This window comes from Mollisia scopiformis (genome assembly GCF_001500285.1).
Source record: "Mollisia scopiformis unplaced genomic scaffold LY89scaffold_31, whole genome shotgun sequence".
Taxonomy (NCBI): Eukaryota; Fungi; Ascomycota; class Leotiomycetes; order Helotiales; family Mollisiaceae; genus Mollisia; species Mollisia scopiformis.
In genome coordinates this window covers 170,767-185,296 of record NW_017263611.1, presented here as the reverse complement: position 1 = coordinate 185,296, position 14,530 = coordinate 170,767, and the positions used below count along the sequence as shown (strand labels likewise).

General features: G+C 47.0%; 5 protein-coding genes across 5 annotated transcripts; 3 read left to right on the top strand and 2 right to left on the bottom strand.

Annotated features, from left to right (window-relative positions):
* Positions 1–946: 946 nt before the first annotated feature.
* Positions 947–3,564, bottom strand: LY89DRAFT_676618 (putative beta-mannosidase B; the record flags this gene model as incomplete). Its single annotated transcript, XM_018213610.1, has 2 exons — positions 947–2,995; positions 3,043–3,564. The coding sequence occupies 2 exons, from the start codon at positions 3,562–3,564 to the stop codon at positions 947–949; spliced, it is 2,571 nt and encodes an 856-aa protein (XP_018063069.1).
* Positions 3,565–7,843: 4,279 nt separating this feature from the next.
* On the bottom strand, positions 7,844–9,323 carry LY89DRAFT_741560 (uncharacterized protein; the record flags this gene model as incomplete). Its single annotated transcript, XM_018220726.1, has 2 exons — positions 7,844–8,666; positions 8,836–9,323. 2 exons carry the CDS (start codon positions 9,321–9,323, stop codon positions 7,844–7,846), a joined length of 1,311 nt encoding a protein of 436 aa, XP_018063068.1.
* A 658-nt stretch (positions 9,324–9,981) lies between these two features.
* LY89DRAFT_658401 (uncharacterized protein) lies at positions 9,982–11,554 on the top strand (the record flags this gene model as incomplete). The annotated part of the gene is made up of 3 exons (XM_018212475.1): positions 9,982–10,316; positions 10,362–10,892; positions 11,016–11,554. Exons 1-3 carry the CDS (start codon positions 9,998–10,000, stop codon positions 11,552–11,554), a joined length of 1,389 nt encoding a protein of 462 aa, XP_018063067.1. The 5' UTR covers positions 9,982–9,997.
* A 1,181-nt stretch (positions 11,555–12,735) lies between these two features.
* LY89DRAFT_538881 (HET-domain-containing protein) lies at positions 12,736–13,083 on the top strand (the record flags this gene model as incomplete). The annotated part of the gene is made up of 1 exon (XM_018208139.1): positions 12,736–13,083. A coding segment is annotated over one exon (348 nt), but the record flags the coding sequence as incomplete, so codon positions are not given.
* Positions 13,084–13,530: 447 nt separating this feature from the next.
* LY89DRAFT_741557 (uncharacterized protein) lies at positions 13,531–14,441 on the top strand (the record flags this gene model as incomplete). The annotated part of the gene is made up of 3 exons (XM_018220725.1): positions 13,531–13,807; positions 13,877–14,171; positions 14,219–14,441. The coding sequence occupies 3 exons, from the start codon at positions 13,531–13,533 to the stop codon at positions 14,439–14,441; spliced, it is 795 nt and encodes a 264-aa protein (XP_018063065.1).
* Positions 14,442–14,530: the final 89 nt, after the last annotated feature.

Below are 14,530 nucleotides of genomic sequence, written 5' to 3'. Positions count from 1 at the left end.
ATTTAAGAAAATGAAGAAACTATTAGTAAACTTATATCTTTACCTCGTTCCTGTTATTCACCTAGTCTCAACGTTCTGTGCTTTCCTAAATTGTATGATTCAATTCTATTACAAGTCTTTAAGCGTATGAAAGAGATCTCTCTCACAGACATACTTTAGACATACAACGGTTGGATGAGCACAGGCGAGTTCATTGTCCGAGCGAGTCCTTGGGCACTGGAGTTGTCGACGGGTGGCTGAGTGTTTGCTGTGCACCCAGAGTCTATTCTATCATTAAAGTCTGAGACAGCATTCATGGAAAGTTAATAATGAAGAAAATCTTGACAACTGTAATAGAAACTTCCATTGTGAAGGAAATTGAAGGGACATATGAGAGAGTGAATGTCTGGAATGATACACTTATATTACAGCTAAAGTAAAGTATCAAATAATCTTTCACAGTCTTTACCTTAGGTACCTAGGTATGTTGGTGCTTGCTTTCAGACGTTCCATTGTTGAGACGAAGCAAGGAAGTCACGTGCTATCATTCTTTGCAGGCTGGTGAATAGGTATCTTTCACGATCCTTCTTCCTATGTAAGGCTAGGATTCCAGACAATCTCTTTGATAAAATCAATACCATTGACTTTGAGGCATTGCATGCCCTGTACGGAGGTGATAATGGGCACGTGGGACTTCGAGGCCCGGATAAAGTCAAGGTAAAATGCACCGGCTTCGGCCACCTCCCATTTCCCCACAAAGCGACAGAGAATATTTCACGAGCAAATGCCAACACGACATTGAAGCAAGAAAGGGTTCTAGTGAAGAGATTCGTTTCTATGTTCCATGACCCTTCGTATGTTCGACATCCTAAACTCCCCAATAACGAATAACGAGAAGATGTGAAAATATAGAGGTTCCGAGCGCCAAATAAACACACAGCTCATCAAGAATCACAAGAAGAAAAGCTTACACCATACCCAGATACCTCGTCGTAATCTTCGTTGTCTTCTTCGCTCCCTTGACGGCAATAGAAACCACTTCTCCAGGCACAATATCCACCAAATTGTCCCCAAAGCTCACACCTTCATCCTCGCATTCGACCGCGACGCCCTTGACAGGAACTTCAGCGCTCAAATCTACAGTCTTGCCATCTTTGCTGAGCTCTGCGACCAGGCGTTTAGGTTTCTGCAGATGCACGTACTTCAATGGCTCCGGCCAGTTGATGTATCGCGCAATCTGCGAGCCTTCTTCGTAAAGATAAGCAGCAACGACAGTACGTGCTTCTTCACCAGAGTTCGCGTGTCTAACGGGAACATCGAAGTCGATAATCTCTGTGCTACGGTTTTCGGGAAGAAGAAAAGCAGACTTGACGGTCTTGGAGTATGTTTCTTCGCCCGATATGACATCGAAAGCCTTGACGACGACGTCGGCTCTTATGTCATCCAACGTTAGATTTGAACCCCAGATCTCGATATTGGTTTTCTTGTCGATGTATGCTCGAGTGTGTCTGTCTTTTGGAATTAGGTGTTCTTTCCTTGTAACTCCAAGGGATATAGGTGCCATTTCCCGTTTGACGGTGTAGTATGCATGCTTGGGACGAAGGTAGAAGTCGACAATGGCCCATGAAGTAACTGGCCAGCAGTCGTTGATTTGCCACACAAGAGCTCCACCACAATACTCCTTTCCTGGTCCCTTCCATTGGCGTTTCCAGAGACGATATGCGCTTGCAAGACATTCAGCTTGCATGAGTTGTGTTGAGTAGATGAATTGCTCGAGTGGATCAGGGGCGTAACGGAAATTCTCCACAAGATACAGTGCGATTCGACGTTCATGGCCATCTGCTTTGTTGTGAAAGTCGACAGTCGATGACTGGGCGAAGCAGTCTGGGTCGTCTTTGCCTAGTGGCAGGAAGGACTCGATGGTCTTTATGTTGGGGAACGCCTCCATGCCGAATTCCGACACGAATCGACCCACGAGCTTATCAAAGTTTTGGTACTTCTCCTGGGATCCGTGCCAGACGTTCCACTGATGAATGTCGCCCATTGTGGGGTCCGTGGTATTCTTGCCACCCCAAGGACTACCGAAGTGATAATAGGTGTCAGGCACCAGCTCTTTGCATGCATCAACGAGAATCTTTTCGTAGATGTAGCGAGCTGGGAAATCGGTCTTCAGCCAGCTCTCGGCATCCTTGTTTTCGGGATCATACGTCAACCCCTCTGACTCCTGGTACTGATAATCCTCATTATTGCCAGCCCAGATGACAATTGAGGGATGATGTCGAAGAAGCTTCACATTCTCCTCGGCCTCTGTCTTCACCAATGCCAGGTACTCCGGAAAACCAGGATAGTTTCCACACCCAAACATGAAGTCTTGCCAGACCAGAATTCCAAGCTCATCGCAAGCATCGTAGAATGCTTGCTCTTCGAAAATTCCACCACCCCATACTCTGATCATAAATTGATTTCCGTCAGCTACTAGCTTCACCCAGTCATAATACTTCTCCTTGCTGATACGTGGAATGAAGTTATCGGCTGGGATCCAGTCACTACCTCCACAAAAGATCGGAATGTTGTTGATTTCAAAGAAGAAAGTTGTGCCCGGCTGCTCTGGCATAGACCTTTGGACGAGTTTTGCCCGTCTTAGTCCAAATTTCTTAGATTGAGAATCGATCTCCGAGCCACCATGCAACAGATGGGAAGTAATATTATAGAGAGGTTGTTCGCCGTAGCGAACAGGATACCACAACTTTGGATCTGAAATTTCGAAAGCGTGTGTCGCATGGCCATGGGAAGTCTTGACGGTCTTTGAGGCCACCTCTTTTCCGTCCAAGGAGATAACGAATAGGACCTCTGATGCGCCGCCCTCAACGTCAGCCTTGGCGACAAGTTTTGCGGACTCTAGAGATTCGTCCACATCACTCGTGAAATAAAGATCTGATATCCGAGAAGAGAAGATTTCAAGATTGATTGGTCGCCAAGGCCCGCATGTCATGAGAGTTGGGCCCCAATCCCATCCCTGCAATTAAGTCAGTTATAATCCTGCAGGTTAAAAGAGCCTCATACCCAGTGGTACTGCGCTTTCCGAACCGCAAGTCTAGAAGTATCACCATTCCAGCATCCCCAGTGGTGATCTGGATATCTTTCGACAATAGCACAGCCTTTCAAATATGCACTTTCGAATGTGATCTCTAGTTCGTTGTCGCCTTCCAACTTCAGATATGTTGACACATCGACTCGTTCAGGAATGAACATGCTCTCTGTCTTCAAGATCTCCCTGCCATTGAGTACAACTGTGGCATATGTGTCCAAGCCATCGAATGCAAGCACGGCCTTGACATCTCCTCTCTGCTCCTTGGTCAGAGTCGGGGATGTGAAAGTAGTCTTGTAAGTCCAAGGCACCTCGCCAATCCATTGTACGTCGTTCTCGTTCTTGCCAATGAACGGGTCTGGAATTATGTTGTTGGCAATGAGGTCCAAGTGGACGTTGGTCGGAAATTGTGCAACCGGTAAGAACTTTGAGTCCTTCTTGTCTCCTTGCTTGAAGGTCCAATGTTTATTGATTGGAGTGATGGTATGCTTCGTCATAGTGATAGGAGCAGTAGACTTAGGAGGAGGGTTCGAGGAAAATGCGTGGTCTGTCCGCATGTCGTTGATATATATATCGGGGAGCTCGCAGGTCTTTCGAGGAATGTATCATGGGGACGGACGAAGAGGAGCAGGTGACGTGAGGGAGGACTATTGCTTGACAGTCAGTCTCAAAATAATCCCCTGGCCTCTTTTCCTGGGCCTGCAGAGCCAGCAGAACCTACTCTTATATGATCCGTACTCTGAGCAACGGAGATTTAGGATGGGGGTATGTATCTAGCTGCGGGGTCTTGGTCCCGTTCAAACTAACGTACCATCGCTACTTATCTCAAGCTCCACGGCGACGGCGGTTTAACGTGGGATATGCAGCGAAGTGGTTCTCTGGCTCGAGGATAGGCGGTGGGGACATCATGGTGGGCATCAAGGGGCCGAGGAATTCTATCCTGGGTCTTCGGGACGCTGCTTCAAGCAGACCATACTATATGACGCAAGCGGTTAGGTGAAATAGTCTAACAAAGTCTTACGAATCGTAGCATTGGATTTGCATGGCATGAAGGTAATACGGCTCGGCTTCCTTGTGTTGAAGTTGGGTTAGTTCATTTGGATCGAGTCCATTTTTGGCGGGGAAATTTTAGGTTTCGGCAGCCGCGTTTGGAGTCAGCGACACCTCCAAACTTCACTTAGCACAGCTCAGTTCCTCAATACAATATACAACACTTTACAACACTTTACAACAGGTAACACCAAGAGATGCCGAATACAAGGGTACCACAGTGTATTGTGAGCTTCCCTTCTCGGTAAGATATCAACCGGATAGTGGGTATAGCAGTCAACGAGGCTGACCAGGGTCCTTGTTCAGGTACTGCAATGTCCAGCCAGTTATCCTATCCAGGAAACATCAAGCCTTCGTGCTCTCCATCCAGCTATGATCCTCCCGAAAGGTACCTGCAGCCAACGCCTCTCGGAATGCCTGGCCGGATCCCAGGGCTTCGGAGATGCCCAAACGATGAGATAGGCTCTTCATGCGCAATGGAAGCTGTCAAGATGCAGCCACATCTGCCTTCCAGCACGACCCAGGAACCCCCACTTGGTACATACGAGCGTTCAAGTATTCCTCAGCATCAACGCTCGGTTTGAATGGTCCTGATGGGATCCTCCAAACGCGTTGAGAAACGCGGAAGCCTCCTTCCATCCGACTCGGGACGGAGTCTTTGCTTCCGTAACCCGCAAGGGGAATGCTCGGCAAACTGACAACCACTTACAACCTCTTGCCATTTTGCAAGATAGATATAGTCCACTTTAGTAGTGGGCATGGAAGGACCACGCTATGCCATGCCGACGGAATAATTATTTTCTTATCCTCTAGAAATTGGTCAGCAATGTGTTGTGCTCTGGCTGGATGGTTAGGTCCTTTAGTTGAGGACTTTTAATTCGGTTGCAAATCTGTACTTTCGAAAATAGGCTTCTGGATACTGCTTCCTCATGCAGCAGTATTAGCGATTGAACATCAATTGGTTCATGAGATTCATACCATAAGAAGTCTTGTTTGGCAACTCCCGGGGATGTATGCCGGTATGATTTACATACTGTACATGTACAGTACACGCATACCAAAGTTTAATCCTCAACGTGAACGTGGGAATAGATCAAGATGCTTGATTAGTTTACCAAGAGTCGAGACGGAGTGGTTGAGATCAAGCGAGTCATCAATCAAAACCTCGACGTGTCTCTCCCAGACCTGCATACTCACCATTACTTCGAGAACCTGGCTACCGTGTGAGTGGTACTCTTCCACATTTGGGAATCCGCTCATCTCCAGGCGCAGCGGAAGTTGAAAAGCACGTCATATGATCTTTGATGTTTCCAGGCTGAATGAAACAACATCTTATAATTTCAACATAAAACAATACTGTTTTCTGCGCAAAAATCTCTTTCAAGAAATGGTTACATACTGTTGAAAGTAAGGCTAAGGCTTACCCAAGAACCAAGATATGGACGAGTTCCAATCCAGGAAAGCCGAGACGAAGTCGGCTGAGCAATGCATTCTCGTGGCACCTACTGATCCGGACATCTCAAACATATTGGAAGATGATGTATGAAAGCAATGACATGCGCTGACCGGAAGATTACGGCTGAGAAAGAGCAATCTCAACAATGATTGGAGAAGTCATTTGCAATTGCCTGAATCCTTCTTACGCATGCAAAGTTATATGCATCGTTTCTTTCATTTGTTCAAAGTTATGACTGCGGTTTGTGAAGTAAATCCTGTGTGATTTAGCATCACTCAGATTCTAGAGACAGAGCTTGAAACTAATTATTCATCCATCCCAAGATCCTAGAATATTCGCGAAACCAGAAACAAAAGCTAGTGATAGGTACAGAATATACAGTACAGTTTCTCTCTGTGCTCAGATTCGGCAAATGATCTTGCCCCCTTTCTCTCAGTTCTTGCCTACTACCTATCGGATATCGCATACAGTGCTGTTCTTCAGAGCTGGTCCCCGTACGCTTAGCCAAAATATAACTGTTGCGACGTTAGACACCAGAAATGCTTTGAGCTGTTGAATAATTATCATTGATGACAGTCCAACAGCATCTCCTCTGTCGTCATGCTAGTACTTCAATCTATTCTTTGCAAATATCCTTGACAGTCTGTTATCAAGCTGTCTTACTGTGTGATAACAATATGCGAAAGCATATAGTATCAGAATGTTTTTGCCCTTTGCCGCGCTCGTCAGACTGAAGTCTCGTCAAATTCAACATCATTTTTACCTCACGCCATTATGTACAAGAAAAACGTCCCGATCCAGAATTCGAAACAAGTGGTAATGTAGTCTATAATACCAACTATCAAATTCAAGCCTGGCATCATTGGTGCCACGTTCTGTTTGCTATCGCTCGTTATGTTCTGTGCCTCATAACGCTCACGGATTCTTTATATAGCTCCCCCACGACTGCTTACCGTACCACGCATAAGCAATCCCATCATGATCTTGTCAGCCCCAAAAGCAATCTATTGATATCCATGGCAGCCATGTGAGCACTTCCCTCCACAGTGGCTTGCCTTCCGTCAGGTCAGCTGCAATCATTATCTCCAGCCCGTCCACTATCCAACCGGACAAGATCCCTATATCAACTTCCAATTTTCGATATCTGGATGCGCTCACTACCACGGACCAGTGTCTCCGCGTGGGATCCAGGCCCCCTTTCCTTGGAACAGTCGTTGGAATTAGCTCAAAGTCTGGAACACGCGGGGAGGCCATCTATCTTTCTTGGCTACCATTTGACAACGTGGGGTAGACTATAGGATCAAGGATATTTGGGTCCAGATAATGGTATGCGTGAGGGTATTCCCATATGAGGTGAGGGGTCGCTTCGTTTGAGATAGGGAGGTAAGTCACGTGCAGGACAGAGGAGAAGTGTAGGCCATGTTGGCCCTGGAACTCGGGTTTGTTCGAGAACTGGTTGTTGTTGCTTCTAAGTTCTGATGTATTGAGAGAAAGTAGGTGCTGTGTCGGGTGACATAACTCATATATTCTTTCGAAGAGTATATAATGAATGGAATCGAGGTAACTCGTAAGTAGCAAGCTTGGATCGATCTTTCTTGGCGTCTGTGGTCTCGTTCGAAGCCAATTGGTATCGAAAACTGAATTAGGACAGAAAGCTCTTGTAAGTTCGATGTCATCTAACATCCACTGCAGATACTGCACTTACTGACAACCCTGCACGTTCAGAATATCGCCCCGCACCAAGATTGAAATGCCGTATGTTCGTCCAAATCCTGCAGAATTGATCTCTGCCACTCGTCCTTAGTGATTAGATGGAGTCATACGGCCAGAATTTGCGGAGGAGAAATCGATTCGAAGATAAGAATGCCGGGAAAATAAATGTCCCCCCGCTACATGTACCTCCATATCCTTCACTATCCACTAGAAGGAACCCAGACACTTCAATCACCTCCACGGCCCTCCCCACTACCAATCGAAGGTATGACCGGTCCAAGCCCAACACCACAATCGGACCAACCCACTCCCCTATCATCCAAACCACCACCCCCCTCAAGGACACTACCAACCCAACCAGGGCCCATCGAGGACGCGGCTATGAACCCAAGATTGCCAAGGCCATCGGGTCGTGTCCTACGTTCATATGGTTGACGTACTGCAGATTGTGTTCGCACGTAGTCTTTGACCCATGCCGAACCTCTCGATCGAGTTGAATCTATCGATGACGACCCAGTTCGGGTAGAGGCCACTCTCAATGTAGCATCCAAGCTACCTTACAACGGTGTAACTTGACCGGATCCAGAGCTGGCGCTCTCGTTTTCCAAAGGTTTTGGGGACTTTAAAAGTGAAGGATGGATACGTATGCTATTCAAAGCTCCCAGACCAGGTAAGCTATGATCCACTGGCAGGAAAACTGGACGTCCGGCTCCTGCTCCGAGAGGAGTGCGGTTTTGGGTCCGAGTTACGAGTGCGGTGGTGGTTACGCTTGATAGTATGCTTGAGAGGAGTAGGGCGGCGAAGTATGCTGTTGAGAGGGTCGAGGGCCAGTGATTTGAGTTTGTATTTGAGTTCTCGGTCATTTTCGGAGTGTCGGTGGTAATGGTGGGGGAAGGGGATTCGGCATCAGGTGCGGTGAGGAAGCTCTGGCTCTTGTCTTCCAAAAACGATTTCAGCGCAAGAACAAGCTGCTTCTGCTCTTTCAACGCCGATTGAAGCTGATCAGCTCTGCTTTCCAACACCCCCCGAAGCCTCTCCACACCTACGCTAACCCCCCTTGTCATTTCTACCTGCTCCTCGTGCCGCTCTGTCGCATCTGCACCTCTTTCTCTGGCACCTAAATTCAGATCTACACTTTGTTCAGCAACAACTTCCAACACTGATTGCAAGCCAGTGATTCTTTCTTCTAGCTGAGTTTTTAAAGTCTCCACAATTTGTAACTGTTGGTCTTGTTTCATGTTGTATGATGAGGCGACGCGCTGGAGTTGTTCTATCTGGAGAGAGAGTGAGGTGGGAATATCGGCTAGCTTTATGGCTTCTATGAGTTGGGCGCGTTGGGATGGTGAGAGCAGTTGGTTGGGGAGATCTGAGAGGGTATCTCTGGGGTTTGTTAGTGAGGTGAGGGCGGATGGATTTGTTGGTGTCTTTGTGTGAGGGAATATTGGAGTTTGGTATTACGGAATGAAGGAGACGAAGAAATAAAAAGCACCCGAGCAAGGCCGTCCCCCCAAAAATTAGACAGTAGGTAGGAAATGCTGGGTGCTCTCACATCACATGTAATGCTAACAGAGAATTCACCGCCTGCAACGGCTGTTCCACCTGATTCCTTAACTTCTCAACCTTCCCCCCAATATCCTTCACAGTAAACTGCACTGTTCTCGGCACCTTCGCAAGTCTCGACCTACTAGACTCTGCTCCCAAGGAAGTTTCATACCTATCCAAGAAGGTTTTGAACTCTTGCCAAGGTGCTTTGATGTCTTGAAGGAGTTTCGAGATGTCTTGTGGTAGGTTGCTGGCTTGAGTTTGGGAGGGAAGGGTTGTTGCGGTGGTTGAGGAAGGTATGGGTTGGGAGGTTGTGCTGGAAACGAATCTCTCCAAATGCTCAAGCGTTGCCTTGAAGCTGTTTAAAAACGATACCTCGCGCAGGTACTTCGAGGATGCGCCTCCGGCTTCTTTGAAAGCTTTTATGACTTGAGTTAGGATCTGGGCTCCAGCTATGAAGTCTCCGACTGAGAATCCGAATGCTGGACCCCCCATTTGTGATGATGGGAAGAGATGAAAGGAGAGGCAAGAAAATATTCATCGTGGAGGTACAAGTAAGGAAAGCTCGGTCGTTTGGCTGGTTGTGGCGGTGGCTAATTCGCTCAGCCCCATATGCTGCGCAACTGAGTGAGGCTGCGGCTGTTTGGAAAAACAAATTTTGGTTAGGGTATGGACAGCTGGCTTGATAATCATGTTCATGTTTATTCCAATTCAGTTTGTGTTTCGCATAGCACCTCTTCATCATGGTGGAGATACTACTTAGATTACTCGGTGCTCTTTTCGCCCTCACTTGGTTTGCTTTGATATTCCTCCAGGGACGTCTTCTAAACAACCATGCCAACCCATTTCTTCCCCTTCTAGGGTTTTTTGTTTGCTTGTTCATTAATTTTGTACTTTGGGCCTTTGCCGCGTGTTTACTGCTCGCTTTGATTTTAGCCACTGCTTGGACAATCGATCTAATCTGCGGTGTGCCTAGCTATTTTCTTTACCACTACGAGCGTTTCTGGAGGAAGTATACTCTAGCAGCTTCACGCTTCGGCTGGAGATCACTGCGCGGCCTCTCAAATCCCAGAACTCCTTTATTATCAGAAGCGGGATGTTCGCATCAGTGCCAATCAATGAGCAGACTATGTCAAGAATGCTTTCAGATTATCGAGCGCTCCCGTCTTATGTCCGGCTCTTTCGCCCTCTTTATAAAGCGTGTCGAGTGGTATAAATGGACTATTCCAGTTCAAGGCTCATCTTTTCGAGCGTCGAGAGCGTCATGTCAATTATGCCATCATTTGTGGCACTTGCTCGATGAGCGGGATAGATTAAGGTTGGCTGGTCCTTACATACCCAGGCGACAACTTCCTGATGCCCTTCCATGGCTATGGTTATATATATGGAAGCACGAGAATGGTCGTTACTACTTAACACTCAAGGAAGGTGACTCTTCTCAACCCGAGAATAGTCGTAATCTCTGTAAAGCAATAAAAATAAGAGAAGGTCTGAACATTCTTTCTAGAACTCGTTCATTGCTGACTATCTTAGAAAAGCTCAATAGTCAATCTGCATCTGCTCATATCACTATTTGGACTAGTGACTCTTTTGAACTTGCCAAAACTTGGCTTACGGATTGCAAAGTAGGACACAAATCTAATTGTTCGACCGGGTGGGAAGAAGATGCGCCATACTTACCAGCAAGACTTCTCTATGTCGGAGAAAACCCAACTGAGTTACATCTACAAGAGACTGGTGCCCCGGAATTTGCTGTAACCGACATCAAATATCTCGCACTCAGCTATTGCCGGAGCAAACTACTTGCGACCCCAGGATCCCAAGAATTAACGTTGAACAAGAAAGACGAATGGAAAGTTCATATCAACGAGAATGAGCTCCCACTCACTTTTCAACACGCCATCCACCTCGCTCGTAAACTCGGCTTCCGATATTTATGGGTCGACACCATCTGCACTATACAAGATTGTCCTGAAGACCAGAAGCTCGCCTCACAATATGCTGGTAAAGTCTTCACCAACGCACACTGCACGATAGCCTCTCCTTCAGAAGCAAATGAAGGCTGTTTTACCGAACGGAGCAATCCTCTACTCGATTTTCCCTGCTATCTTCGATTCTCAAGCAAGAAAGCAATGACAATCAGGGTGCATCGACACAGTTATAATACTGAGTCCTTCGCTAAAGAAGTCGACGATAACAATCTCAACTGGCAAAGCCGAAGTTTTCAAGAGAGACTCCTCTCCCGTCGAATAATCCATCTCGGACCAAAACTCCTATTTTTCGAATGTAGCACACACATTGCCTCGGAAGCAATTCCTGCCGGGCAGCCCTTTCGAGAAAATCGGGGTTTCTGGCAAAGAAGGATGTCTAAGCCCGGAAACAAACCTGTCCCTACCCTCTTCGATCCTATCGCCGGGTACCGGAATTCTTTTCACCAACTTCGAGACAACAGATCCAAGAACCTCACACCGGAGTTGGAGTTCTTCCTCGGTGCTCGCTGGGCGGAACTCGTCTACCGATTTACCAGCTGTAGAACTACAGGACCTTTGGATCGAAGAGATGCTATCCTTGGTCTCGTACATACAATCCAGAACGGAGATAGAGATTTCGAGTATAAACAAGGCTTATGGCGACGACACCTCTTCTTCGACCTACTCTGGTCTGTTGAATCCGGAGCGTCGGAAAGATTCCCAGGGCACATGCAACGAACGCGATCTTGGTCATAGCAGAGCACTAACGGAGTAGTTACTAAAAGACTCATCTCGGATGAGGCGAAACACTCCGCCAAGAAGCACACTTGGAGGAAAGTAGCTGAACTGGCGGCTCCTGACAATCCGAACCAGGTCTCTGTTGGACCTACCTCTAGAGATCACATCGTGCTAAAGTGTCCCCTCCTACCCTGCACGAACGTCTTCCATATCACCGCCGGCCAGAAATCACAATACATCATCCAGCTTCAAACTCCAGACGGTACACTCGAAGCCAGTTTCGCTCCCGACTTCTTAAATATCGACGTAAAGAATTTCAAGAATTTGATCGGCGCTGAGATTGTGAGGAGGGTAGTTTCAGGGGATAATGATTTAAAAGGGACATTCGGGAGCACAAAACGGACGACCGGTGGAAAAGGAGGCGGGGAGATCAGCGCGCTATGGAGCCATGGGCTGGTTCTGGAGAGAAGTTTTGTTGGTGAAGAAGATGGGAACAATGAGGGGGTAGAAGCTAAATATGAGAGGGTGGGTAGGTTTTGGATGCAATGGCCATTGGTTGGCCAAGAGCGGATGGGGCATGGGAATTCGATTCTTGCGAAGACAATTCTTGGGAGGAAGGGTGGACTTGTTGTTAGGATTGAATAAGTGAATGAGTAGCTTTGTATTATGAATTTTATCCGTATCCGTACCGTTTTGTCACTTACTTTATTATTCGCTCGAATTCAAATGCCTATTTTCACGAGTTGCAAGGACCAGAAGTTTTGTAGAGGGAGCCGCTGGTAGTTTATACAACGGAGAAAACAAAACTAATTCGCGGAATGAGATTCCTGAGACATTTCAAGTTGCAGATATCTAGAGACAGGGTAGAGAAGGCAAAAGTCCTGGTATTCAATTGAAACTTGGATAGCATCCCTTATTAGCTATCATGTTTCAGATAGTGCAGTTTCGCAACGGCAACAACGAGCGCTGCGCCACAATATAAGCTGGGAACCAACATATTCTATCTTCGTATACTGTCTCGAATCTTACGTTCAGCCTTTTTTTGGTCTATTGGCGACTAGATTTTTGCTCACTGTGGACAAAGTGACGAACGCTTTGATCGAGCGAAGATTACCCTCTGGTCATGGGACGTTAGCCCTTCCCGTGCAAGAATGTATTCAGCCTTGCCAAGATCGCAATCGGGCAAGTCAAATACCATTCGGCTTCTGAAAATCCTCCCAGGTCTGGAACATGCTGTCATCAAATGCGAACTCGAAGTCGTTGATCTCGAATCTCGTCCACGATTCGAGGCACTGTCCTATGTCTGGGGTAATCCGAACCCACCCAATACCATAGAGTGCAATAATCAGCCTCACTCTGTGACGCCAAACCTAGCACTTGCAATAAGGCGCCTTCGCATGCCGGATGGGACAAGAGTCGTGTGGATCGACGCGATCTGTGTGAATCAAGAAGACCTCAATGAAAGGTCGCAACAAGTTCAGTTGATGCGAGAGATATACAGCCAAGCTTGGAGAGTGGTTGTCTGGCTTGGTGAAGATGAAGAAAGGTTGGCGGCCACGGCAATTCAGACGATAAGTTACTTTGTGGGTGAATGTTGCGACAGACTCGGGACGACACTCGACGAGGTCGATTTAGATCCGAACTCAGATATGGACCTTCAGCTGAGGAGTCTCCACTCCATAGCTACTGGGACACAGCGCTTGGTTCCAAGTCAGACGGCAGGTGAATGGCAAGCTTTGGAATGGTTCTTCGATCGACCTTGGTTTTCAAGGGTCTGGATCATCCAGGAAGTGGCATTTGCACCAGTCGTGATTTGTATTGGTTCGTACGAAATTGATTGGAAGAAGGTCGCTGTCGCGGCCACCTGAATTGAATGGAACGTTACCCTTCCTCCACAGCGAGGGCTGGCAGGCATCTATTCAAGGGCAGAAGAGATCTTCTGCCAGAGGAGTGAGACAGGTTCGTATTTGGAAAACTTTGTTGCCAGGGAATCGATGAAGTATTCGAATGCAACTGATCCGAGAGACAAGATCTATGGGCTTTTAGGTCTCATGCACGAAGCAGACCGTAAGAGCATTCTTCTGCAGCCAGATTACTCAAAGTCAGTCGTACAAGTATATGGCGATGCTATTCGACAAATGATTCGAGAAAACGAGGATGACGGCGCGACCAATCTGAACGAAGCTTTTCACAGTATTGAAAGATTCGAAGATGAAGTCATGGATTTCCCATCATGGATCCCTCGATGGGATCGACCAGCCATGTTGAAACGTGCTAGATAACGCCTTGACACTGGCTTCCTATATCTGGGGTGTGACGCGAGCTCTGATAAAGTCCCAGAGGTACGCACTGATCCAGATCCCAAAGTGCCCGTTCTGAAGGGCTTGAAAGTAGCCAGAGTACAGCACGTGTTCCCGTTGCAAAGAAAGTCGGGCAACAGCGAGTGGATGAGAGGTATCTGGAGAACAATTTCAATCCTTCTCGATGCTGGTCCGCATGCGGAGACAAAAGAAGCTGTATTTCTCAACACTATTGCAGGAGCGTATGACGAAGAATTCATCAAAAATGTTGAAGCGGCAAGTGGGGATAGTTTAAAGCTCCTCTTGGATATGGTATTCATGGGCTGTGGATTCGAGTATGATGAAGAAGGTAACCTTAAGTCTGAATTTGATCTCGAAGAAGTCTGGAGGCGTACATGGATCCCAAATTGGTAGAAGACATGATGGAAGTCAATCTTGACGCTTGCACAGTACTTGCTGTTAGCATTCGCGAGTATCCTTTTTCGTTGTTCATTACAGAAGATAACAACTTGGGAATTGGTGCAAAAGCTGCGAAAGTGGGGGACACTGTTTGTGTTCTTTATGGTGGAAAGCTTCCTTTCCTTCTCCGTCCAGCGGGAAGTTAATGGATACTTGTGGAGTCGTGCTGCATGAATGGCATAATGAATGGAGAGGCAATTGAAGAAATGGAGAGGGGAAAGCTAACCGCAGAGTG